We start from the raw sequence: 27,380 nt of genomic DNA on the forward strand, positions 1-27,380 counted from the left end.
ATATGTATGTACATACACATAATAATGAAAATAATAATATTTTTCGTTTTCTACACCTGTATGTGTAGGCTATGTATGTATATATGCTTGTCACAGCCTGTGTGAGCTGTGTCAAACAGTTATTTTGTGTTTATGCTGAGTGTTGCTTGTACAGCTATACACAGCATATTCTCCTGATCGTCTGCTGGTCAAGATATGATCTTTTGTGTTACGATTCGAGTCCTTCATCCGCTGAGGCGGGTAACGTCTTCGTTCGTGGCACTCACTATTTCTTATTGAAGCGAAGCAGCTCACACCCCATTTATGGTGCCTGCTTCCCTTCAGTGCCCTCGCAGGGCACACTCACTGCTGTGCGTAGTACCACAGGCAGCTGCAATTAACCTTCACCTGCACTGGTGGAACTGCATACAGCTGGCTCCAGTGGGGAGCATGTATACATTCTTGTGCAGGAGGCTGTAGAACCTCCACATGAGAGAAATGATGACCTACAGCCGTTGCTTTATTGTTTCAAAAGGAGGGATTTGTAATTGTTCAATGATGCAGCTCAGTCCTATCCTGTGACTGAGACAGACTGTGATTTAATCAGATCCGAGGACTGATTCCTTACATTAGAGCTTATGTCTTCATTCAACACGGGAGGGTTTCCCCGAGGGGAAACCCGTCTCGCATGATCAAAGTCACGCACCGTTTTTTGCGTGCTGTGGTAACAGGAAGAAAGCATGGCTTCTGTCCCAAGGTCCTGTGTTGGGTGCGCGTTGTCGATGTGTGACGCTGACAACAGAAGCGTCCCTCACAGGTTAGTGCGATTATGGAAAGCCAAAAGGGTCAAAATCGCTGAAACTCATCATCGGCTATGGCACTGAAATTGCCTTGGAAATGATGACGGTATGGGTTGGACTCCCATTTCCTTCTAGACCAGAGGAGCCATCATGTGTTTGTCTAGACAGACATCACATCGGTGGTTTCTTAAATGAATCTCTAAGGAGGTCTGCAATCAAAGTCACGCATCGTTGTCTGCGTGCTCTGGTGGTGTGAAGAAAACCTTGGTTTCTATCATAAGGACTGTTTTGGGTGTGCGCTGCTGGCGTGTGTTGCTGACAACAGGCACATCCATTACAGGTTGGAGTACAGTTATGGAAAGCCGATAGGGCCAAAATCACAACATTGTTGATTTTGGGATAATGGCGTTTGTGGTCTCTGGACAAACTGTACTCGTTGACGACAGTTTAGACCCAGGCCACTTGCATATGCCACATGCCCTGTAAGGCAAAGCCCATTCACGGGGAGTTGAAATTCCAGCCAGATGTAGTGAACCACATCTGGAGAGTATTTGGACACGCAGAGGTGGATCTGTTTGCGTCTCAGGACACCACACACTGCCTAATGTGGTTTTCTCTTCTTTCCACCAATCACTCTGAAACAGAAGTTCTGGAGAAAGTTTGCCAGAGATCTGGTAGCTGTCAGCTTGGCCTCTGAGGGGGCCAGGCTCGCAGGCTCAGGTCTCCCAACTGAGGTTGTGGAGACCATACTTTACTCCTGACAGTCCCAGTCAACTGCCCTGTTGTTGTGGTGCTGAAGTTTCTGCACTAGCAAATCTCTGCTGGCTTAACTCCTTCCACTCTTAAGGTTTAGGTGGCAGCAGTCTCTGCCTACCATACTCCTTTGGAAGGATGTCAGGCTCCCAACTGAGGTTGTGGAGACCATATGATTACTCCAGAGCTCCCTCAGGGAGCTAAGGCCCTAAGTGGAGAAACTTCACCTCATGGTGTTCAGCTCACGTGACAGACCCAATCACCTGCCCTGTTTATGTGGTGCTGAGGTTTCTGCAGGAGCAATTCTCCGCTGGCTTAATTCCTTCCACTCTTAAGGCTTAGGTGGCAGCGGTTTCTGCCTTCCGTATTCCTTCTGGAAGGACCTCATATTTCGTCTGGACAACCCTCAAGAGAGCTTTATGCTCTTAAGTGGAGAATCTTTCACCTATTGGTGTTTAATTCCCCTTACAAACCCAGTCAACTGCCGTGTTTATGTGGTACTGAGGTTTCTGCAGCAGCAATTCTCTGCTGGCTTTACTACTTCCACCCCTTAAGGTCTAGGTGGCAGCAGTCTCTGCCTACCATGCTCCTTTGGAGGGACCTCATGCTCCTGAATGAGGTTGTGGGAACCAGATGATTACTTCAGAGCTCCCTCAACGAGGAAGCTTATGCCCTAAAGTAGAGAAACTTCACCTTTCGGTGTTCAGCTCACCTGACAGACCCAGTCAACTGCCCCTTGACGTGGTACTGAGGTTTCTGCAGGAGCATATCTCTGCTGGGTTAACTCCTTCCACCCTAAGGTTTAGGGGGCAGCAGTCTCTGCCTACCATACTCCTTTGGAAGAATGTCATGCTACCAACTGAGGTTGTGGAGACCATCATTACTCCACCTTTAAGGTATAGGTGGCAGCAGTTTCTGCCTACCATACACTTCTGGACTCTCTGAGGGCAGTCTACATACCAGGCCACCTGAATGTGGCAGATGCCCCTTCGAGACATCTCCGGTGGGAGTGGAAACTTCATCTAGATGTGCTGAACCACATCTGGAAAAGGTTAGGATGCGCAGAGGTAGATCTGTTTGCATCCCAGGACACCACACTTTTCCCACTGTGGTTTTCCATGGTACAGGCATGGCCGAGGCTACGTCTGTATGCTTTCCCCCGTGGTTGTGTTTATCCCTCCACGGGGCAACTTTATTCCCTTAAGTGGGAAATGTTCACCTCTTGGTGTTCAGCTCATCTGACAGACCCAGTTATAACTGCCTGTCAAAGTAGTGCTGAGGTTTCTGCAGGAGCGTTTCTCTGATGGGTTAACCCCTTCCACTCTTAAGGTCTATGTGGCAGCAGTTTCTGCCTACCATACCCCTGTGGAAGGCTCATCGGTGGGTAGACACCCATTGGTGGCCCGCTTTCTCCGTGGCACCCGCAGGTTGCGACCTGTTAGTCGCTCTAGGGTACCCACCTGGGACCTAGCGGTCGTGCTGGAAGGACTCTCATTGGCTCCGTTTGAGCCACTGGAGGCGTCACCAGATAGGCTTCTGGCTTTTAAGACAGTGTTCCTTCTGGCTATTACATCTTTAAAACGGGTTGGGGACCTTCAGGCCCTGTCGGTATCCCCGACATGTCTTGAGTTTGCACCTGGAATGGCTAAGGCTTTTTTACACCCGAAGCCAGGTTATATTCCCAAGGTGCTGAACAATGTGCCGAGGCCCATTGTTCTACAGGCCCTTTGTCCTCCCCCCTTCAGGAGCGCGGACCAAGAAAAGCTGAATTTGTTGTGTCCTGTGCGAGCACTGCACTGGACACATACGTTCACAGGACTGCTCAGTGGAGGAAGTCCGAGCAGCTATTTGTGTGCTTTGGTTCACCCTGAAAAGGTTTTACCGGCGACCAAGCAGACTTTGAGCAGATGGATAGTAGATGCTATCTCACTGGCTTATGAACATCAGGGCTTACCCTCACCTGTCGCTGTGAGGGCCCACTCTACCCGGGGTATGGCTGCCTCTAAGGCCTTAGGGTCAGGCGCCTCTCTTGACGTGTGTAATGCGGGCGGTTGGTCTTCGCCGCTCACCTACGTCAGATTTTATGGTCTAGACCTAGACCCCTGTAGGGTCCCAGGTTCTTTGCCTTGACTGTGTTCAGTTATACACGCTACAGGCATTTGGTAGTATGGAAGCGTGGGCATCTCGTTCCCCAAAGCGTTGCTATGGCGACGCAGCTCGAGTTCCTCGAAAGGGAACGTCTCGGGTTACGTAGGTAACCCTGGTTCCCTGAGAAGGGAACGAGACGCTGCGTCTCCATGCCATACTCCCTGCATCCCTGTAGGCACTTGCTTCGGCACTGGTAGCGAGTGTGTTTGTGTGGGATGCCTTCTTATACCCTTGGTCCGCACGGCATCCAGCCTATATCCAATCATCAAATTATTGATTATGTGTTACACGTGCTTCAGATCAGTCACGCCGAGGCGTTCCCCAAAGCGTTGCTATGGCGACGCAGCGTCTCGTTCCCTTCTCAGGGAACCAGGGTTACCTACGTAACCCGAGACGTTTTCACCAATATATGTTTTTGTATGTTTTGAAATAAATGTAAGATTATATTTAAAAATATATTTTGAAATATATTTTAAAGCATTTATATTTACATCGCATTGGAAGAAAAACTTTGTATGTTTTTTTACAAACCTGTATACATAACAGATTAAAAAAAGTTTAAATTTAAATATATGTTTAACTGCAAAAATATACTTATAATTTTATACACACTTTCACATACATTTTATACCTCATACATTTTATACAAACTTGTATATTTTGGCCAAGAATTTTTTTTTTTTTTTGCCATATGGGTTGTAAAATTTGAAATGTATTTGTTGCCCTTTAAATACGTTTAGAAATATATGTTAATATAGGAAGGTTAAAACTAAATTAAAAATTATATTTAATTAAGGTTTACTTTCTACAAAATGCATTTAGAAATATATTTAAAACAGATTTTTGGCCAAATAAATTTTTTTGTCGTATGGGTAAACAATACATTGGTGAATTTTTTTTAAACATATTTCAAAATATGTTTCAATACATATATTTTTGGGCCATTTTTTGTATTTTTTTAAATAAATGTAAAATTATATTTGGAATAATATTTTTTGCCTTATTGGTATTTTGGCCAAAATAAATTTATTTTTTCGCGTATGGGTAACGGTGTAGTGAAAGACCAAATTCTTATGCATATCTTGAGAGATGAGTAATAGCTGTTAAAGACAAGGATATGATGACCTCATTCACACAGCACTTTGGTCCCAGAAAATTTTGGTAAAATTTGCATAGAGGCTTTTTTTGTGAACACAAACACGTTCCGTAAATGTTTTGGGATCGCGCCCGTGAAGGGGACCTATAATATTGCCATAACATTTACGGAAAACGTCCTGTGTGAACAAATGGTAGAAACAATGCCGTAAGGGGGCGTGCCGTAATGCAGCCCAGTCACACGAAATTACGTACCAATAGTCACATAATTTTTTTATCCTTTTTGTGATACTGTCACAAATTTCTGCGTTTTTTGGTGATCGTATCACGAATTTCTGTTTATGTGTCATTGTCACGTATTGGTTACTCTACTGTTTTGTCCTATTTTCTTACCATTGTCGCTTTGGTTTAGGGTTGGATTTACATAAAATGACATCCTAACGCAAACACCAAATCTAACCCTAAACTGAAGTGACACTGGTTTGAAAATAGGAAAAAGCGGTTGAGTAACCAATACGTGACAATGGCACAAAGTGAAATTCGTGATACGATCACGAAAAAACGCAGAAATTCTTGACAGTATCACGAAGCGTAGTGAGGATGCGTGTGTCATCGCAACAAGAAGTTATTGCTCAGCACTTTGACACGGGGGGAATTAACTCTTTCCCCGCCATTGACGAGTTATCTTGTCAATTAAGAGAAAACAATTTCCTGCCAATGACGAGTTTTTACGGCAATCCATATTTAGGCAGCGCTCTTACAGTACTTATAAAACACTAAAGTATCCATAGATTTAGAAACAGTAGAAGCTTTTTGTAAGTTTTGATTATCGCTCTGAAAGATATCTCTAACAAAAGTCCTTTACAAAAGTGCAATTATCTCAGCTTTTGCTCAAAATTTGGAATAAAAAAAAACTATCCATATTTGAGAGGTGATAAAAGAGAACAAATGAAGATTAATTTTTTTAGGATTTTTGCTTGAAAGCAGAGGGTTTGTTCTTTCATTTGATATATTGTATGTTTATATATTTATAGACCATTTCATCGGACGCACGTGCGGTGACGTGATTAAGCGTGTCATCCAAACTTTACTTCTGGTTTCTGTTTGTTTAATGGTCTGACTAGTTGCTGAAACTAAACTCTTAAACAAATACCTCATCGAAAATAACAATTTTTTGGTTTTCCAGGTAATCTACGTGTTGTTTATTTTGCTTGTTATATAAATAAACGACTTGAAAAGGACTTTGTCGTTATTTATTCTTAGCCGAGTTTACCGGAAGTTTCATGTTGACCACGAAAGCCACTTGTTTATGTTGTTACTACTGAAACCGTCTATAGAAGAACATTTTCTGGAAGGCATTAAACTTTTGTGAAAATACTAAAAAAGAATTAACTGACCTGGTGAGTAGACATTGGGGATAAAACGCATCTCAAAGATGATGTCACTGACGGATCCAACGTCTTTGCATGCGCCTCGTACTGCATCCGTGCTCCGGGAGTCACCTACCAACAAAAATACACACATAAAGTCACCTTCATATCATCTCACACGTTCAGTCCACAGTCTTAGTACACAGATAGTTTTGAGCATCTCACAGGCTTTCATGCACTCCTCAACTCCTCCGTTCTCCTCCATGCGAGCTTTCACACATGACGAAAACTGATCGTGTCTGAAATAAAGAAAACAAGCTGATTAGAAGGATGTACATCGCTGATTCTAAATTCAAAGGTGAAGTGTTAAAAACTTTTTAAAAGATTTGAGACAGTTTCTCACTTGTGCTGAATAAACGCCTTCACTAGCTCCGGTCGTAAACGGCACAAGCCATGAGGATACCGCCTAGGAAAACCCTCATCTCCCGGATCCGTTTCTACTCCATCTTCCACCAGGAAATTGGTATCAGCAGGCATGGTACGATACACATCCAGCAAGTAATACCGACCATCGGCCCCCAGTATTCCCTGGGCATCTACAGAAGTAAAGAGGGGCACCTGATGACCGGACGGCCCCAGGACAGCGTGTCTTTGCAGAGCAATAGCCTTTGCCGAATGAGCCAGTAGTTCTAGGAGTTTCCGTCTTGCTGGATTTTCCAACGGCCCCAAGCTGAATCCGTACAAAAGGCCGTTAGGAACTTCAGCTTGCTCGGGGCCCTGGAGTCCAGGAGCCAGTGCCTGCGCGGACAACCGAACACCGCGGTAGTCGGCCAGCGCTGTGGGGATGGTGTGCAGGTTTTGGAGGTCTCCTTCCAGGTCGCTGTAAACTTGAATCCCTCGCAGTTCGAGACGCTGAGCCGCCTTGTGGCCTCGTTCTCCACCCATCCACTCCTCACCACGCACCGGCACGCCCATGAACACACCACCCCATAAGAAAGCCGGTTCCTCGTGAGAATCATTGAGAGGGTCAACAAAACCATCAATGACCCTTTCTGCCGCCTGAGCTACGGCAGTCACAAAAGCACTGTTGACCTGCATAAGGACAGAACGTTATAAAACTTCTCTGTTTGTCGGCCATGTTAAGAAACTTTAATATGGCAAACACCAGGTTTCACATAATGTATAGATGGACACCTGTAGTAAAGCTCTGTCTCTCTGAAGTCTCTCCTCTAAGGTTCTCTGTGGAAGATCTCTGGCTGCTTGGATTTCTTTGTTCCAGTCAGGAGCCTAGAAACAATTTCAGGAGTTTTATTGTTACACTTTAAAAAATGCAGCACTTTTGTCAAATCAACATATATTTTTATGTTACTTTATCTTAAAGGGACATTCCACTTTTTTGGAAAAAATGCTAATTTTCCAACTCCCCTAGAGTTAAACATTTGATTCTTACTGTTTTGAAATCCATTTAGCCGATCTCCGGGTCTGGCGCTAGCACTTTTAGCATAGCTTAGCATAATCCATTGAATCTGAATAGACCATTAGCATCGCGCAAAAAATAACCAAAGAGTAAAGATATTTTTCCTATATAAAACCTGACTCTTATGTAGTTACATCGTGTACTAAGACCGATGGAAAATTAAAAGATACAGTTTTCTAGGCAGATATGGCTACAAACTATACTCTTATTCTGGCGTAATAATCAAGGACTTTGCTGCTGTAACATGGCTGCAGCAGGCGTAGTAATATTACACACTGCCCGAAAATAGTCCTCTGCTATTGAAAGTTACCAAGGGGACTATTTTCGGGCAGTGTGTAATATTACTAACCCTGCCGCAGCCATGCCACAGAAGCAAAGTCCCTATTACGCCAGAATGAGAGTACAGTTCCTAGTCATATCTGCCCAGAAAATCACAACTTTTAATTTTCTGTCTGTCTCAGTACACGATGCAACCACAGAAGAGTCAACCTCCAAATAGGAAAAATACCGAAACTCCCTAGTCACCTTTAGCGCGATGCCAATGGTCTAATCAGACTCAACTAATTGTGCCAAGCTATGCTAAAAGGGCCTGCGCCAGACCCGGATATCAGCTAAATGGATTCCAAAACGGTAAAAATCAAATGTTTAACCCTAGGGGAGCTGGAAAATAAGCATATTTTCAAAAAAAGTGGAGTGTCCCTTTAACTAAGTTATGTCGACTTATCAAAGATCAAAACTTAAAATATAGTAGTTTAAATTGAATTATGTTGTACTATCTGTCGATGTTCTGTGCTTTTCACTGCTTCTGTTAATGTAAAGCTGCTTTGATACAATTACCAAATTGTGAAAAGCACTATATAAATAAAATTATATATAAAACCAAGTTAATTATGCAATTCAATTTTGACCAGTGGCGGCCTATGACTTCTCTTCCGAGGGATGTGATTTCAAAATATGTATTCGGTGCTTTATGTGAACCTATGTGCATCATGCGTCATGTCAAAATACCGTATATACCCCATTTTCCAGATATATTTTTTGGAAAAAAGAGATTTTGTGGAAAAAAACCTGGTTTTCCACAGAAAATAATTTTATTAAAATTCTAGTGATACTTTATGGGAAAAACATTTTAACACCATTCATTAAATATCTGGATTAATTTGTCACAAAATAAAGTGCACTCTGTTAATGAATAAGTACAGAAATGAATGAATAAGTCACAAAAATGAATAACCTTTCCAAAAAAATGCAATAATTATGTAGGCCCATGTATGTATGTAACTGTGAAGATAGATAGAAAACAACCATCTGCTTTTAATCAAACACATCTAACCTATCGTGTTGGCGCCCTACTGTTTTCCCCGTGATTTTGTCTATATCGCGAATATAAGACGCACCCACATTTTTCAGTCTATTTTTAGTAAAAAAAAAACTTGTCTTATATTCGGGAATATACGGTACGTGCCTGCTGCAGATGTATCAAACCGGTTTATGATAAAAGAGACACTCATGTTCACAAAATACTCGCAAGACAATAACTTAACACTAAACTCTGATTTTACATGAGATAAGGTGAGTATCTGGCAACCCCTTTGAAGCGTCTGCAGCAGGCACTTATTTTGACATCACACGTGATGCACATAGGTTCACACGGCGCACCAAACACATATTTTGACATGACGAGCCACACACGATGGCCGAAATACATGTTTTAATGAGCTTCGCATCATGCACCCTCGAACAAGAAGTCACCGGCCGCTACTGATTTTGACTTGTGATAAATTGATATAACTTTGAAAAACAAGTTGCTTTCAATTTGTTAAGTCAAAGTAACATAAAAATATATGTCGATATGATATCCTTTTTACAGTGTATGACTATGTATATGTTTGGCAGTCAGTTACAACAAATGAATTGGTCACACTTTATTTAACAGTATCACTGTTACAGTGTAATTATACATTTAAGTACTAAGTAATAATCATTAACAACATGTACTTTCTATAGGGATGGGGTTAGGATTAGGGTTTGGTTTAGGGTTAGTTATGCATAATTAACTGTTATTACTATAATAATTACATGTAGCATGTGTAACAAAGACATCGTAAAATAAAGTGTTACCAATGAATTTCTTATTCTTAAATCTTCAAGCAGCCACATACACTTAAAAAAATGGCGGGTTATTTTCAACCCAGCATGAGGTAAAAAAAGGCACAAACCCAGTGGTTGGGTTAAATTAACCCAGAAAATGTTAAAACAACCCAGCATAAGTGGAATTACAACCCAACGTGTTGGGTCCTTACCTTTTTCAACCAACGGTGGGTTGAAAATAATCCAGAATTTTTTTTTAAATTCATTTTACTTATTTATGGGGTGGTTTCCCAGACAGGGATTAGTTTAAACCAGGTCTAGGACTAGTTTTATCCCTGTCTAGGAAACCACCCCTATAAGATAACTGTTAACATTAATGGATAATGAACAAACATGAATAACTTTATTGACATTAACAAAGACTACGAAATACTATTGATACTATTGATATTGCTCATTGTAAGTTCATTTATTACTAATGTCAACAAATACAAACATTTCGTTTTTTATTTAAGGCTTTTATTTTTGTAAACTTTGTGAAAAGTGGCATTCATTTTTATAATAGTGCGTCAAAAACATTAAACAGTCATGCCTAGAAACTAATTTAAACTAAAGACTAAAAAGCACAAGTGTGTACAGTACCTGTGTGTTGAGGTCCTGATCCAAACCCAGACGACCACTGAAACTGGATTTATGTGAGTGAATCGAAGAGACTCCCAACCAGCTAAGTGTGCGGTTCAGAGTTGGCAAAGTCTCCTCGGTTGGAAGTGACGGTCTGTATGGATACACAAACACACTAAAGTAAAGTGAACTGAATCACACAAGTGTGAACACGTGTGTGAGTGTGTATCTGAGCATCATCACCTGTGTCTCTGTGCACTGAGGTTGTGTTTAAACTTTGGGCTGAGATGGGACAGCAGATCGGTCAGGCAGTGATACACTGGAGTGGACGCAGCAGGACGAGGGTCAAACATGTCAAAAGTCGATCTGAAACACAAATAACATGATTATTATTCTGTGAATCTTATACAAATCAATTATACATTCATGCATTTTGCAAACACTTTCTTCCAAATCTTTCATCCTTTCTTAATACACAAAATGATCCCAACTTAGCTGTCAACAATGGGGCAGTATTTTTTTAAAAGTACAGATATGTACCTCTGAGGTTCCCAGACAGGGTTTCGATTAATCCAGGACTAGTTATATTAGGACATTTAAGTAGTTTTTACAAGCATACCTTACAGAGAATATGAAACAATACTGATGTGCATCTTGAGACAAAACAATGGCACTGATAGTAAAGATATGATAGTACAAGGTGTTTTTAAATTAAGGCAGATCAAACATGCATTTTAGTCTGGGACTAGAATAAACCCTGTCCGGGAAAATGCACCTAGAGGTGCAAAGGTGTACTTTTGATTTGAATTGTACCACCCTAGTGACAGTGAATTTTTTAAAATTGTCCAACATGATTGTTTAAGCACCATTACAAAAACAAAAGCTCTCTCATTTGTAAATCGCTTTGGACAAAAGTGTCTGCTATGACACTTGAAGTGCATTACAGCTATACATTTAATCTATACTATATTAATAATACATGCAGTGTTTTTTCACTGCAAAAAAGAATGACTTTCCTACTTAGTTTTTTTGTCTTGTTTTCAGCGCAAATATCTACAAATTTTTATTTTTTTGATGAGCAAAATTACTTAAGAAAATAAGTCAAATTTTTAGACAAAAAAACCCCAACAACATTAAATTTAAGTGAATTTGTGCTTAATAATAAATAAATAAATACAATCTGCCAATGGGGTAAGAATTCAAGAAATCTTTTAAGTATTCAAGAAAAAAGTAAACCTATTTCAAGATTTTTTCTTACTCTATTTGCAGTTTCAGGCACAAATTCACTTAAATTATCTTATTATTTTCTTAGGTAATTTTGCTCATCAAGAAAATAAATCTTGATTTAAATTTTTTTATATATTTGTACTGAAAACAAGACAAAAATACTAAATAAAAAAGTCATTTTTTGCAAAAAAGGATTTTCAAGAAAAAAAATTATTAGTATTTTTGTCTAGTTTTCAGTAGAAATATCTAAAAAATCTTAAATTAAGATGCTTTTTCTTGATGAGCAAAATGACCCAAGAAAATAAGTTTAGATTTTAGACAAAAAATATCAAATTTTTGAAAACAAGACAAAAATACTAAGATTTTTTTCTTGAAAATAATTTTTTGCAGTGTAGCACAGTATGCTTTGTGTTTTATATGCTACATTTTGTAAAATGTAGTGGATATTAAATGCAGCAAGTTTGCAAACTGTGTAAAGTAGTGGTCTCTAACAAGGTGCCCGAGGGCACCAGGTTGCCCGCACAGAGTCTGTAAGGTGCCCGCCAAAACACATTCTATTAATATTCTCAATTGTAATATTTACAATATTTACATATTATTATATTAGCTTGACTTCTTGCATGCATGTTAACATGTTTAACAATGATAAAACATATCAACAAGTAAAAGAAAATAAGTAAAAGAAAAAAGTTTTGAGTACACTGCAAAAAAAAAATTTTCAAGAAAAAATTATTAGTATTTTTGTCTTGTTTTCAGTAATAATATAAAAAAAATCTTAAATTAAGATGCTTTTTCTTGATGAGCAAAACGACCCAAGAAAATAAGTCTAGTTCTTAGACCAAAAATATCAAATTTAAGTGATTTTGTGTATAAAAACAAGCAAAAAAAAATCTAATGGGGTAAGCAAAAAATCTTGGACATTTTTCTTAAACACTAAATTCAAGAAAAATTTGCTTACCCCATTGGCAGATTTTTTTTTTTGCTTGTTTCATGCACAAAATCACTTAAAATTTATATTTTTGTCTAAAAACTAGACTTATTTTCTTGGGTTGTTTTGCTCATCAAGAAAAAACATCTTCATTGAAGAATTTTTAGATATTTTCCCTGAAAACAAGACAAAAATATTGAGAAACTTTTTCTAGAAAATCGTTTTTTGCAGTGTAGACTATATCAAAAAGTAGCCTCTCAGATAGTTTTATCCATTGTGGTAGCCCTTGCTCACAAAAAGGTTTGGAGACCCCTGTTGTAAAGTATACATACTGCATTAATAACATTATTAATTTAATAATAGGTTATTCTAGAATGACCTTACCTGTTCACATAAAACCCACGTGGGGAAGAAGTGATGTCACACTGTTTGCCCTCCAACGTGTGAACACTGATATACATAAAGTCACCCTGCAGTTTCCTAAAACCAGGGGGCGGATTCCAACAACTGAGTGACAGGTCTATCAGGTAACTGGAAGTCTGGAAAGTGATTGTATATGTTATATTATTACATATAAATATCATTATCAGTCTATGATTAATATTGAAAATGAAATGAGATCAGTCAGCTAAAAAATACACACATCATTGTGTGCGTTGTTGGGCAGCAGGGTTGTCAAAGGGGGAAGGTCTGAAGCTCCGGGTTGGATGTAGACGGGAGGGGATGGAGCTTCAGCTGACTGCTCTGATTTACTATTGGCTCGTCTGTTTTTGGATGAGTGGAGAGTGGGAGGGGCTTCTAATACACACAAACACACATTTAATGCCATAAATGTGAACATAAATCAATGATGAACTGAAAACATGCACATGTGATAAAGCACATCTTTCTTACCCGCTGTCTGTGTAAGCGTGTGAAGCACACTCGGTGATCGGCCCTCCAACATGGCATCCTGGGGTCCGGCGGCTCTCAGCATTTCTTGCACACGTGACAGGTGAGCCTGTGCCGACCGAGGCGAGTACGGCTCTGTAACGCACACACAATTAAATCCGGTTTGGCTTCATGAATCTGAATTTTATTGCATCTGGTTAATTCAGTGAGTAATGAGTTGTAAGTCATAGTAGATGCGTTTTCCCACACTGAATTCTCTGTGACTCACTTGGCTCGACGTTTGACATTAAACCAGCCCCAGTGAATCAAAAAGTTGCTAAACCAGTATGACAAAACCCCCACAGATTTTTACACAAACTCCCCCCGGTAAGAAAACAGTTAAAATCAGCATAAACCTTTTAACCTTTTTTGTTTTGTTTTGTTTTATGAAACACCAGCTGGTTTCTGGTTAGTCAGTCCAAGCTGGTTGACTAGAATGATTACCAGCTGGTGATTGGATCATGATGGTTTTTGGACTATGGTAGGTGGTCCAAGCTGTTGTACTAGTTTAACTACATTCCTGCAGCTCAGCAGCGCAAAGGTACGCTAGGGTGGTACCCTTTTAAACAAATACACCTTTGTACCTAAAGGGTGCATATTAGTACCTCAAGGGTATGTACTGGGACCTCGAACGTTCATAAATGGTACATTTTAAAAGGATACCATGCTATTAACAGCATTTGTAGCATTTTTCTGACAACGTTCTTGGATAAGAACGTTGCTTTTGGATAAAAGTGTCTGCCAAACCCATAAATAAATGCAAAACCAGACCCCCAGAAAGAAAACCATCACAAATGTAGCCATTGAATGATTTCGCATTTACCTTCCACTAGACGGAGAGTCACTCCGCTTTTGAATCCCTTGACATCCCGAAGTTCAGCCAGGGGGTCAAGGGTCACTCCTGAAAGGGCGAGAGCAAGAGACGTGCGGGGTGCTACTTCTTCTCTGCCCAAGATTGTCATTATGGCATCCTGGACCAGCCAGAATCCATTCACCTGCACAGAGAAAACTCAAAACATCAGAAACACACATTGCCATACTCGAGCACAGGTAATGTCAGCACTCCATCGAATGTAACATCTCTGAACGACACGATTTGCATCTTTTGATGATCTGATCTTTTGTCAGATAACTGAACTTATTTGCATACATAAACTCAACTAGATTTGAGCACCAGATATGAACCACCTAATGTTTGAATATCATCACATTATATGATGAAGTTTCAAAGTGTCAGCAAACATACAAGACAGTATGGGACTTAAAGGTGACGCGTACTAACTGTATATCATTTTATTAAATATTAAAAAGTTCAGATTTAGGTGATGCATTTTTCTGAATCATCTTAAAGCTACAGTTACTGAGGTACTAATAAGCTCTCTTTGGTACCTTTGAGATACTAATATGAACTCTGAAAGTTGTATTTTTTGAAAGAGTACAGCCCCAGTCACAGCTGGGGTACACATTTTGACTTTAAATATTTGTAAATGGATAGAATTTATCAATGTGTAAAACTCACCTGCAGTTCAAATGCATCGACACCTCCACCCTGAATCTTCACTAGAAATGTCCCATCATCATCACTTTTGCTTCCAGAAACATCTGCAGAGTTTGAAAAATGGGTTTCGAGTTACTGTATTCTTCATTCCGAGCTCAGAAATGCGTTTCAGGCTAAAACACGTTACAGAAGAGAGTTAGGAAATATCTGTTCAAATGTCACTGAAATTGGAAAAGAGGGAAAGAGACATTTGGTATTACACCATTTTTTGTGGAAATTGCAACCTGCACTTAAAAATATAGTGCATCATTTTTGCATCCATTTTTTAAGTATTACATTGAATTTTAAGCAATTTATGCAAACGCTAAAAGTACAACTTAATTTAAAAAGTGGATGCAAAAATGATGCACTATTTTTTTAAGTAAATCCAGCGTATTATTTTTTACAGTGTGGTTCTTTTTACAGTAGGTACATGAGGTTTAAAAGAAATTTTTCAATTTGATAAAAACATTTGATCAGCGTAACAACATGAATAGTTAGTAGTTGTAAGGGACCACTATCTGTCAAAATTTGATTGATTTATGACCCCCTTTGACAGGGGGCGGGACTATCAATCAAAAGGTGTACAATCTGTCCAGTTTCTGGACTGTCGTATATCAAGGGCTTTAGACAGCGAGTATCCTGTGCGTGTTTTACGATGTGTCAATCAGCTCGTTGTTATTCCTGTGTGTGTGTTTTATGTCAAGCCTATGCTGTCATGTTTATTGCTGTCAAAAAATAAAGTTTATAGTTTTAGACTGCGTAGTTTCACAAGCGGACCTGTGCTGTCAGCGATCTCTCTCTCTCTCTCTCGCCCCCACTGTGCGTCTCGCCCCAGCGCGTCTCACAGCGTGTGTGTGTGTGTTGTATAAATGGGTGTTATAAGATAGGCTTGTTTAAAACAGGTTATAGGTTTTCAGTGAATGAAAAGACTTTGGTTCTGTCTTAACCGTTGAACAATGGCTGGCGCATTTAATACCCCTCCGGCTTCTGGTATGGAAGTGGATGAAGATGTGACTTTTGCGCCCAAGAGGGGTGTGGGGCATCGTGTGCGTTTGGCAGAGTTTTTACATGATTCGGAAGACATGGTTAAATATGAATTTCTAATGGCGGACAAGCGTTTGGGGTACTACGAGTTTGACAAGAAATTGCGCACTGTAAAGCTTTACAGTGTGGAGTCTGGTGAGAAACAAACATACGGAGATCCATGCCTTTTTCTCCCTGCTAAAGACTGGTCCTTGTTCTACAAACGTATCTGGAAAGATGTGCAAGAGTTTTGTGATCGACCGTTGTACGTTGGTGAGTGGAATGGTGTGACCCGGGGGATGCACTATCGTGTTGTCGCCAACCAGTGTAAAAAGAAACTTGATGATTGTGTCTACATTTTCACCTGTAGAGACGTATCAAAGATTTCTGAGTATACATGGCCTATCCCTGAGGATGAGCACAACAACCACTACGATCTGCAATTCATTTTCCAGTGGCGCGATGTTCGTGTGCTTGGAGATGTTTTTGCACACATTGACAAAATGTTTAGATGGTGCAAGATGCGTGACCAATACAATGCCGTAAGGGTTAAATTGTTTGACCCCCGTGGAAGCATGGCGGGGACCGGCGAGATGCCGTCTCCGCCCACTTACTACAAACATTAAAAGACCCCGGACCACAGACCCCAGACACATTGATTCAACATGTCTCAAGACTTTGAAACTCCTTACCACACCGTCATAGATACACCCGATACCATGGATGCTCCCCCGCCAAGTGCTGGAGACACCGCGGCTATTAACAGCTGGCTGGATGAGTTCTGCAGAGAACTGGGGTATCACAACCTGACTTTCCTCACTACGCGTAGCTGTAACATCGCCGCAGCCGCGCACGGAGCATCAGACGACAGCGTGGACGGCTGTATCGGCGTCGCTGGCTTTAAGCTAATAAAGGCCATTGTTGCGTCCGTTCTGGGATGCGCCGTCGGGGCAAAGATGAAGCGTGAATGCTACGGCTGCAAGGTGAACCACCCAAGCCAAATACAACACGGATGCCTTTACGAACCCACGCCCTATTACTTTGAATTTAATTATGAAGATTTTACCAGTACGTTGTTTAAACCGGAGTTTAAACACATCATCGTACAAGCTCTGAACCAGATCGGCCTGAAATCTCATCCCATGAGGATCCAAGGTGCTGTGGACGCTATTCTGTGTGAATTAAGGTCTGAGCCTTACGTTGTGTCTAAGCTGAAAGAAATCACAGATGAGCTAATCGATGATAAATGTGAAAAACTTGTCAACGATTGTGTGGACTCCTGGAGTAAAATCTGCTGAGTTTGAACTGACATCGACTTTCAAATGGGGAACCTGTGCTTTACCGGACTGATTAAAAATATGTTTAAAAACCATTATAAACATGAACTGGTTAATCTCTTATGTAGCGTGATATCTCTTGAAACTGACTCTGATTTCAAACCTGATGCTTGTGAAAGCAGCAAACGTGTGACCAGTCTCAAACAACAAATGTCTGATGTGCGAGATATTGCTACGTCATGGGACACCATGGTCCAGATGTGTGTTAATGCCGAAGAGCAACCTTGTATTTTTATTAAAAAAACTCTAGATTTGATGTATAAAAGTCATGATGATTTTTACATAGGAGATGTAATCACAATGTCTACATACGTAATTGATTTATGCATTGCTATGGTTTTAAAGAATCCACAATTTAATGTGTGTGAAGTTGTTGCAACAGCTGCTGAATATATGATTGATAAAAAAATTGTTTCATGTATACATTTTTTATGGTATTTAGACACCCTGTAATGGCTTTCTGTATTATCGTTGTTGTGTGAAAATAAAAAAGACTATTTACTTAAATCTCATGCATTACTTATTTGTGGTCTGATGAGACGACATCATGTCGGCAGAACTCATGAGTAAGGTTTATTACACACCCTCCAACCCGGGGTCCTTAGGTGGTAAAAATCGTTTAAAACAAGCTGTTTTAAAAGATTACGATGTACGTTTAAATGACGAGGAAGTTTCAGAATGGGTCTCCTCACAGGATGCCTACACGTTACATAGACAGGCTCCTCTTAAATTCAAAAGAAACAGAGTGATTGTTTATGGGATAGACATGCAGTTTCAAGCTGATTTGGTCGATATGTCTGCATATTCCAAGGAAAATGACGACACAAAATTTTTACTCACATGCATAGATGTGTTTAGTAAATATGCATGGACTCGGGTCTTAAAGAACAAAAGCGGCCATGAGGTCGCTAAGGCTTTTGAGTCAATACTTGGGGAAGGCCGGGTGCCTCAAAAAATACAGACGGATCAGGGGAAAGAATTTTTTAACAAACATTTTCAAGAAGTTGTTAAAAAATATAATATCCATCATTTTGCCGTCGCATCGGATTTAAAAGCTTCTGTGGTTGAAAGGTTTAATCGTAGCCTCAAAAACTTGATGTGGCGTTTTTTAACAGCCACAAACTCCAGGAGATATATTGACGTGTTACAAGATATCACGCGGGGCTACAACACCAGTTATCACAGGAGTATTAAGATGAGACCCGTGGATGTCAACAAAGATATTGAACACGTTGTGTTTGAAAATCTGTATGGACCTGCAGGAGTGCGACGAGACAAACCTGCGTGTTTTAAATACAAGATCGGTGATGTTGTTAGAATCTCCAAAGTTAGGGGTCCATTCGCGAAAGGTTATGAACAGAATTACACAGAAGAGTATTTTACAATCGCAGAGTGTATACCCAGGGATCCGCCGGTCTACAAACTACATGATTATGACAACGATGTTATCGATGGTCGGTTTTACGAACAAGAATTACAAAAAATATCTGTGTGTGAAAACAAAGCATTTAAGGTAGAAAAAATCTTAGACAAGAAAAAACGTGGCAAAAAAATAGTGGTTTTAGTGAAATGGCTCGGATGGCCTGATAAATTTAATAGTTGGGTCGAAGAAAAAGATGTGGTCGATATACAGAATCCTTAAAAAGGAGGAACTCACGTAGAATAAAGGCAGTCCAATAAAAAATAGACATGGGTGAGGGTGGCTTTTATGTTACATTACCATGCAACGCATCTTCTGGTGTCTACACCAACAATACTATCTCAAATTATAGGACCGTATTAGGCAATCCTATAAACCTGAGGGGTAAATGGGAGGTGGGGATTGTTGAAATTGAATATCCTAGGACATGGTACACATTTAGTACCGAAGACGCATTTTTTGATTTAAATACAGAAGTAGGAGCGTCCAATATTTTCAACGACAGCAAGCGACACTTTATAAAAGCTGGATATTATGAAAATGTCACATCGGTGGTTAGTGAAATAAATAAGGCTCTAAACCCTAACGGATTCATGGGGTATGATAACATAAGAAACAAGGTATTTTTAAAAGCACCGCCCGGTATCTCGTTAATGTTTACCGGCAAGTTGGCGGTCATTTTAGGGTTGCGACCTAATGTGCCTATAGGGATAGCCATGCGAGCACCTGCCCCTCCTGAGCCTATAAAGGATGTTGTGACGAGAGCGCCGTATCAGGCAGACATAAATGGTGGATTCTATACGCTCTATATCTATACTGACATTATCGAATATCAGTCAGTAGGTGATGCATATGTACCGCTCCTAGGATGTGTACATATAACTGGTGAAAACAACAACATCGTCAGTATTAGATACGACAAACCTCATTACGTACCTACAAACAAGTCCGTTATCACAGAAATTGCTATTGAAGTAAAGGACGATCAAAACAAAGACGTTGCGTTTTCTTACGGTAAAGTGTGTGTTAAACTACATTTTAGACCCGTGAAGCAGTCATCCTTTTAATATTCAGTAATGGCTTATTTTAATAATAATTATAACGCAAACCCCGAGCGCTACGTGACATATTATACAAACCAGGCTGGAAATGGACTGCCTGGGTATGCGGGTGGTGGGGTCATGTACGGTAATGGGCTTGGGGGTCTTTTCAGAGGACTGTTTAGATTCGCTATGCCATTGTTGAAGCGTGGTTTTAACATAGCCAAACCGCATCTTAAATCTGCTGCGAAAAACATATTTAGTGATGTCGTTAGCAATACGATGTCAGGCTCTTTCAACAACCACGATCAAGACGGTTCGGGTTTGATGGTTATGTCTCGCAAACGCACGTATAGGCCGCCGGGCGCCAAAAGGAGTGGCCACAAACCAAAGAAAGCACATGGTACAGTCAAGAAATCATCAGTTGCACAGCGTAAGCGCAAGGTACCAGCAAAAAAACCACCGGCAAGGAGAGTTAAAACAATCTTCTAGATCATGGCTCTGCTACACAATATGTCAGAAGAGTGTATTAAATCCGAACTGGATTTATTCACGGTACCTCTGACTCAGACATCTATTGAAAAAAATACATATGTAGAAATACCTCCTTTATCCGCGCTATCAGACACAGCCCCATTGGAATTTTTTATAGCAGGAACCGGGGAGGATTATATCGATTTAAATAACACATTGCTGTTTTTGAGGGTGAAAATTACTAATCCTAACGGTACGGACATTGCCGCCGGAGCGCCTGTTGGGTTAGTGAATTATCCTATTGGAAGTTTGTTTGCCCAAACGGACGTGTCGCTCGGGGACCGATTAATTTCGCAGAGTTCCAGCACGCATCCTTATCGTTGCATCATAGAGTGTCTGTTAAACTATGGAACAGACGCTCTCGAGACGACGTTCTCCTCTGGACTATATTATAAAGATTCTCCGGGGCATATGGATGCGACAGATCCAGCTGCCGGAAATAGAGGTCTAACAAAGAGAGCTGCCTTTACAGAGTCCAGCAATATCGTTGAGCTATTAGGACCCATTCACAGCGATATATTCTTTCAAGAAAAATTGTTGCTTAACGGAGTAGATGTTAAAATCCGTATGACTAGGGCCAAAGATGAGTTTTGTTTGATGAGAAACGATAATGTAAACTACAGAATAAACATTGTTTCAGCATCTCTGTTTGTTAAAAAAGTATCAGTGTCACCAGCTGTGAGACTGGGCCACGCTCAGGCTCTGTTATCAGCAACAGCAAAATACCCTATCGACAGAGTGTGTTTGAAAAACTTCTCCATACCCGCTGGTTCCCGCGTATGTAACCAAGAAAACTTATTTTTAGGAACCCTACCCAAATCCATCGTTCTGGCGATGGTTGATAATGACGCCTTTACAGGCGCTTATAATAAAAACCCATTTGCATTTAAAAACTACGACCTGGAATTCTTAGCGGTCTATACAGACGGCGTTCAGACACCTTCAAAGCCTTTCCAGCCTGACTTTGGCAGCGGTTCTGCTGTAAGGGAGTTTTACCAACTAGCATTGGCTTCGGGAAAACATTTGAAAAATCAAGCTCTGTCTATCGATAGAGAGGCCTTTCTGCACGGATATACACTCTACGCGTTCAACCTCACACCAGATGAAGAATGCGGGCGTCACGTGTCACTAGTCAAATCCGGCAATATCAGATTAGAACTTCGTTTTAGGCAGCCTCTCCAAAATACGATAACGCTGATAGTGTATGCGATTTATGATTCAATTCTGGAAATATCTAATCGTCGGCAGGTTATGATTGATTACTATTAATCATGAACACCTTGCAACTAACGAGCCTGATGGATAAAATTTCATGCAACACACATTTCCTAGGAGTGGTGCCGTGTGACCATTTACCAGTCGCTCCTTTGAGAACATTGCCGGCCATGGTCATAATCAACACCCACCCGTCCGGACTCCCCGGGGAACACTGGTTAGCTATTTACATAAACAAATACGGTGTGGGTTGTTTTTTTGACAGTTTTGGCAACAGACCGGATCATTACCGTTTTCCCCATCAAATCAATGACTTTTTAAATCTCAATTCTGTAACGATGCAATACTCTGCCAAGCAAGTACAGGACTTCTCAGCAGATACCTGTGGTCAGCATTGTGTTTTTTTCCTGTATCATATGTGCATGGATCGTGAATATGAAAATGTTTTAAAAAGGTATACAGATGATCTGATTAAAAATGATAATATGGTATCGTGTTTTGTGAAAAAACTAAAACCCTCTGATTGTTATAAAAATGTGTTTAAATGTGTTCAGTGTGTGCAAACGGGTGACATGTTTGTGTAATGTTTTTGTTTAATCAATAAAAACACTATTAGTCAAGACAAGATTCTTCAGAAAGATTATTTTTTTATTTATGAATACAATCATTCAACAACAACAACAACAACAACAACAACAATGTAAAACATTAGAAACGTAACCATTTGTTATAATCTAGTTTGGGTGATTTAAACAGGGGTTCATCCGGCAGAATAACAGATGCCCGAGCCCGAGATCTGCGTTTTTTACTTTTTCCATAATGAGCCGACACACCAGGTGATGTCCCCGATTTAAAAGACTGAACAGCCTGTCTAACGGCATGGTTTGGTAGTATAGAATAAGGCAAATTCAACAACGAGATCGCCTCTAAAAACTCTGACCAACCTACAGGTCTGTGTTCGTCTCTGATCTTATGCGATGCGGTAACGCTTTTCACCAAATCAAACAAATGGGACCCATGTATAGGACTTCCCCTAAACACAAATTCCCCTGAACCTGTCCATGAAGTTACATCTTTAGCTTTAGACATTTTATCTAAAATGTACCTGATGTTTTTTAAACTTTTTTGCGGTGCGTTGTTTAACACATCAGTCACAACATCGTCTGCGGCATTATCCTTAACATCCAAAGTAGTTTGTTCCTTATCTGTGTGATCAGATGGGGGAAGGCTTAATGTTAAAGTGTTGACTTCCCGGTCTCTGTGTTTGGCGATTGTTAAAAATCTCTGTAAGGCGTTCGAGTACAGCTTTGCTTTTTCATAAGCGTCCAAATCATTTCTGTGTAAAATATTTCGTATAGATTCATCCATATCGCTCTCGACGCTCTGTTGAATAGACTCGCGAGGCGATTCGGTCTTTAGTTTATCCAGCTGGTGCTGCGGTACTAGATACATTTTCTCCGTAAATTCCATGCTCTGGTTTTATCTAGAGGCAATCAGGCTGGTAATAAAAGGGATAGCGACGCTTAGGAGGGGTAGAAGGAAACCCCCCTGCTGGTTTATCAAACGTCTCTTTCTTCCGACACTAATCTTCTTGTCCGCAACGATTTTTAACTCACGTTTCTTCTTTTTCAATTTTTGGTACTGTACATGTTTTAAGGGTATATGTCCGTGTAATAAATTAAGAGCTAGTTCGCACAATGCCACGACGAGATCATCCGTAGCAGATTGTAGAATAACGCGTCTCTGTTTGGGTGTTGATTTTAATAGAAGTTTTAAAAGAGGGAGGTTTCTACAAAGTCTATCAGACATTTTCACGTTCTCTGTTTTCTTTTCCGGACGTACACCACTGGATACGGTGAAAGCAAATCTGTTCTGAGACGATACAGCTCCGGTGGTTTGGCTTTATAGTCAATCATAAGATAACCAAAAGGCTGACTGGTGGCGTCTTTGTAAGCCTCCATAAAATATTTTGTTTCTCCGGGGTACATCTGTCTGGCTAGAACCATGACCTGATTTGTGTCTCTGGGGTTTTTAAAAAGAATTAGATAATTTGTGTTCAAAGCTATTGTCCTGCTCGACTTTCCCTGGCAAAATAAATTCTGTACAATATAAATAACGCTCAAGTTTCTGTGGTGTACATACTGAGTGAATGCCTTTTCCACTTCGATGTTTCCAGAAGCATCACGCATGACATCGTCTAGAATTAGCAGAGATGTTTTATTAACAGGAAACAAATGATCGTCATTCAGAGTCTGCGGTATCCCTTCAATGAATTTAATTTTGTACATTTTTGATATTTCTTCATACATTTTTTGCCAACATTCATATATAATTACAATATTCTCAATCTTTTCAGAAATCAAATTTACAGCATTTTCCAACAACATCTTAACAAAGATTGATTTCCCACTGTTGGATGGACCTGCTACAATTAAAGAGAAGGGATGCTGTAGCCTAAAGTCATGGCCTTTAGCATCCCGTACACCTTTATGCCCAAAAACGTTATCAAAATCCATACGGAAACGTTGTCAATTATTTTTTGTTTATTACTCGCTTGTTGTATACGAGCTTAAACTTCTTCACAACTGTTTTGTTGTGGAGCGTGAGGTGACTTTTATTCCTCACAATGCTGTCAGCAGAGGCTAGCACGTGTCTGTCAGGATCACCCTCATTAACATAATCACGGACAAGATCAACCAGTGTGTCTAATGTGATAATTTGGGAGTTTGTATAATTTTGCACGATGCCTTTGGCCTTTAGGACCGTGCGCCCCTTTGCGGTGCGGTAGGCGTATGTTTTTGGCCCGCACGACACAAACTCGACCGCAAAATCATCATCCCCAATTTCATCAGTCAAATTACCTAGATACGGCCCCAACGGAGGATCCCAGTCGCCGTCTTTAGACGTGAAAATCACGCTGTCTGTATCGCTGTAAAGCACACGCTCATTGAGCCTGTCCATAAGATCATACAATTCTAGACGCGCGTGGGCTGTAGTAAAGGCGCCGAGAAATATGTTTATGTCACGCGTGCGCGCGCCTTTGCCGTCCGGATGGATCCATTGCACTAGAGCTACCTTGTCTGACACAAACGAAAAGTGTTTAATCTCGTACGCCATGCCAAAAATGTATCTCGTAAACTCTTCCGGATCTGAGAGCAACACAGTGTTGGGGAGATTTTCTCGCATAGAAAATCGACCCCACAAACTGTTTAGCAACAACTTATTGATAGAACGCCTCGCGGGGTTAAGGCTTATCTTATCAGGATTCATTTGTATCCCCTCTTTCTCAAAGTAATCAGCAATGTATGCCTGTTTGTCCTGATCTGTCACTACGTGTGCGGGGTACCCGCTGGCCTCTTGCTTGTATTGTAAAAATGTTTTGACATATTCACAAAACAAGGTCTCTGAGGATTGGGGAAAATGCCACACTTCATCCACTTTTGTCACGACGTAACCCTTCTCGATAGCCTTTAACAGCTCGAGACTGACCCAACACCCTGAAAGCATTCGCTTCTCATCTGTGTGATCGCAGGGGGTCGTCTGATTCTGCTCCTCACAGCAGGTTGCGCAGAGAGGGAAATTCAGTTTATTATTGGCTCTGTATGGGAGCACGGGGTGCAACAGTTTTCTTGGGGGTAACACTGATGCTTTGATAAGCCCGTAATAATTTTCAAGGGGTTCAAAATCCTTTAAAATTATCTGGGGATGCCCTATCGGGTAGCACTTCTTGGCCTGACAGAAGGGGTACAGACTTGTAAAATCGACATATCTGATTTTCTCACCTTCAGCGGCTTTATGATAGAGTTTGTACGCGTTAGTACGACCGCCAAATAGAGCGTCGCGGGGTTTCAGTCTCTCGGGGTGCGTGTAAGTGGCCATAAAGGCGATTACGTCAGGATCAGTCCGCTTAGCAGCGTTCCATTCACACTCCCACATCACCTCGACATTCAACCCATACGCCTTCTCCAAAACCTCCATTTTGGCCTCATGCTGTCTTCTGTGTACAGCGTGCGTCAATTTTGTCACAGGATGAATGTCATATTCTTTAAATTTGCAAGAGTGACTGTGCCACATACAACCAAGGAATTCCAGAGCGTGTCTTTCATTATTATTGTTATGAATATGATTTTGGTTTTGATTTTGGCCGTTATTGACGTAATAACCGTCCAGATGGTAGGACCCGAACGACATCTCGCCACGATTTAACGCATGCTGGACATCGACCCCACGCGAATGGCTGACATATTCAAGCCATTCGATGGAGGCGTTTGAATAGGCTTTGTTTTTAGTCAGGTAGGCGCCGTTGTGCGTCAACGCTAGTGTGTCTCTCTGCAGGTAATGGGTCTTGTACACTGCCATGCAGCACGATGCCAGAGTTGTGTATCTGAAGGGGTCAAGTGCTGTGCATTGTATAAACTCATCACGATATTTCATGCATGCCTCTCTCAACAAAACAACATCGTTCTTGCCGTAAAGAGCCAGCTCTTTTTTAAAGTCAAAGACTTCACCCTCTACGGTCTTGTACCATTCATCAAACTGTTCCCTCTCCTTCTCTGACATTGTGTCATATCCGTACATTTTTTTGTCCGGATATGGTCCTATGTAGTTTTCATTCTCCACCCGGTTAAAGTGATGTGGAAAATACCCCTTCTCTGCACAGGTCAGATTCATGGCAGATGCAGTCTTGGCTAGACGCATTGGGAGAAATGAGAAACTATCGAGAAATCTTTGCTTGTAGCTTTCGTCAAACATTAATATCAAACGACATCCTTGCATCGTGATTTTAAGAGCGAGCCCCACCTTTGTGAAATATTCCAAAAGAATAAAATTGTCAAAACCAGAAGCGTTGTGGGCTATCCACGTGTAGTTGGTGTACCTAGGGTGTCTGAATCTCTGTACGAGTTGTGCGACGCAGTCGGGGCCCTCTGCTGTGAATTCTTCACCCGCAAAAGTGATGGCGCAAACAAAGTTTGCAACATGCTTACCACCCTCGTAACGAGTCTCGAAATCATAGAAGATGTATTTCTCACTGGGTTTCTCGAGCCTTAAGGGCTGAATAAAACATTGATGATCCCCATCGGGTATCATCTCCATGCCACAATGCAGGCACTTCTCCGGCATGCATTTGTGCGGTTTTGGTTTATCACCGCTAATGTAATAGCATCGATTACATGTCGGACAGTATTTGGTCACGTCACACTGGGCAAACTGCTGACTCAGTGCTGGTTTTTTATGCATCTCATAACAGTATTCTGATTTGCAGTACCTCAAACAATCACCACAGTGTATCGTCTTCGCGGGGTGTTTGTAGCAGTCGGGGGCATTGCATATGTCACATGCGTAAATGCATCTATGATTCCTTTTATTTGAAAAGCCGTTGTAGCAATAGTCGCAGACGTATTTACACCCGATAAAACCCCTCAAATTTTTTATCATGAAATAATGACTATCGGACAGATAGAGAAACACCGTCTTGTAGTGGGGCTTATCTTTGGTCATGTATTTTTCCAAAGCACCCGTACTTGATCTGTGGAAAACTACAATTTTGATGTTTAACAATCTCTCAAACAATGCGACGTCATTAAAGCGTATCATGTCTTGGATTGAAAATCCAGCGGCATTTTGAATGGAAGCGGCTATGGGCACTAATTCAGGGTCTGTTTTTTGGGGATTCAAAAAGTGTGCCAGACAAAGTGCAAAGCATAGCTTGTCAGACATATTAGCGGGGGAAAAAAGATTCATTCTATTTCTTTTTATAACCTCGTTGTGTGCTGGATCGCGGAGTTTTCTGCGAGCGCCGCCGTTTTTGCTTCTGACAATAGATACCTTTAACATTAGATTGTCATCAACGC

General features: G+C 40.8%; 1 protein-coding gene across 1 annotated transcript in view; it reads right to left on the reverse strand.

The window, feature by feature from the left end:
* LOC129414523 (clustered mitochondria protein homolog) overlaps nucleotides 1-27,380 on the reverse strand; it is a 46,174-nt gene that overhangs the window by 12,780 nt on the left and 6,014 nt on the right. The window contains exons 2-12 of the mRNA XM_055168591.2: nucleotides 14,939-15,021; nucleotides 14,243-14,414; nucleotides 13,384-13,515; nucleotides 13,133-13,287; nucleotides 12,874-13,028; nucleotides 10,578-10,700; nucleotides 10,356-10,488; nucleotides 7,340-7,432; nucleotides 6,549-7,237; nucleotides 6,371-6,444; nucleotides 6,173-6,277 (exon numbers count right to left, since the gene is read on the reverse strand). Of these exons, the coding sequence (XP_055024566.2) occupies nucleotides 6,173-6,277; nucleotides 6,371-6,444; nucleotides 6,549-7,237; nucleotides 7,340-7,432; nucleotides 10,356-10,488; nucleotides 10,578-10,700; nucleotides 12,874-13,028; nucleotides 13,133-13,287; nucleotides 13,384-13,515; nucleotides 14,243-14,414; nucleotides 14,939-15,021 (1,914 nt within the window). The remainder of the gene's footprint in view (nucleotides 1-6,172; nucleotides 6,278-6,370; nucleotides 6,445-6,548; nucleotides 7,238-7,339; nucleotides 7,433-10,355; nucleotides 10,489-10,577; nucleotides 10,701-12,873; nucleotides 13,029-13,132; nucleotides 13,288-13,383; nucleotides 13,516-14,242; nucleotides 14,415-14,938; nucleotides 15,022-27,380) is intronic.

This window comes from Misgurnus anguillicaudatus, chromosome 5, assembly GCF_027580225.2.
Source record: "Misgurnus anguillicaudatus chromosome 5, ASM2758022v2, whole genome shotgun sequence".
Taxonomy (NCBI): domain Eukaryota; kingdom Metazoa; phylum Chordata; class Actinopteri; order Cypriniformes; family Cobitidae; genus Misgurnus; species Misgurnus anguillicaudatus.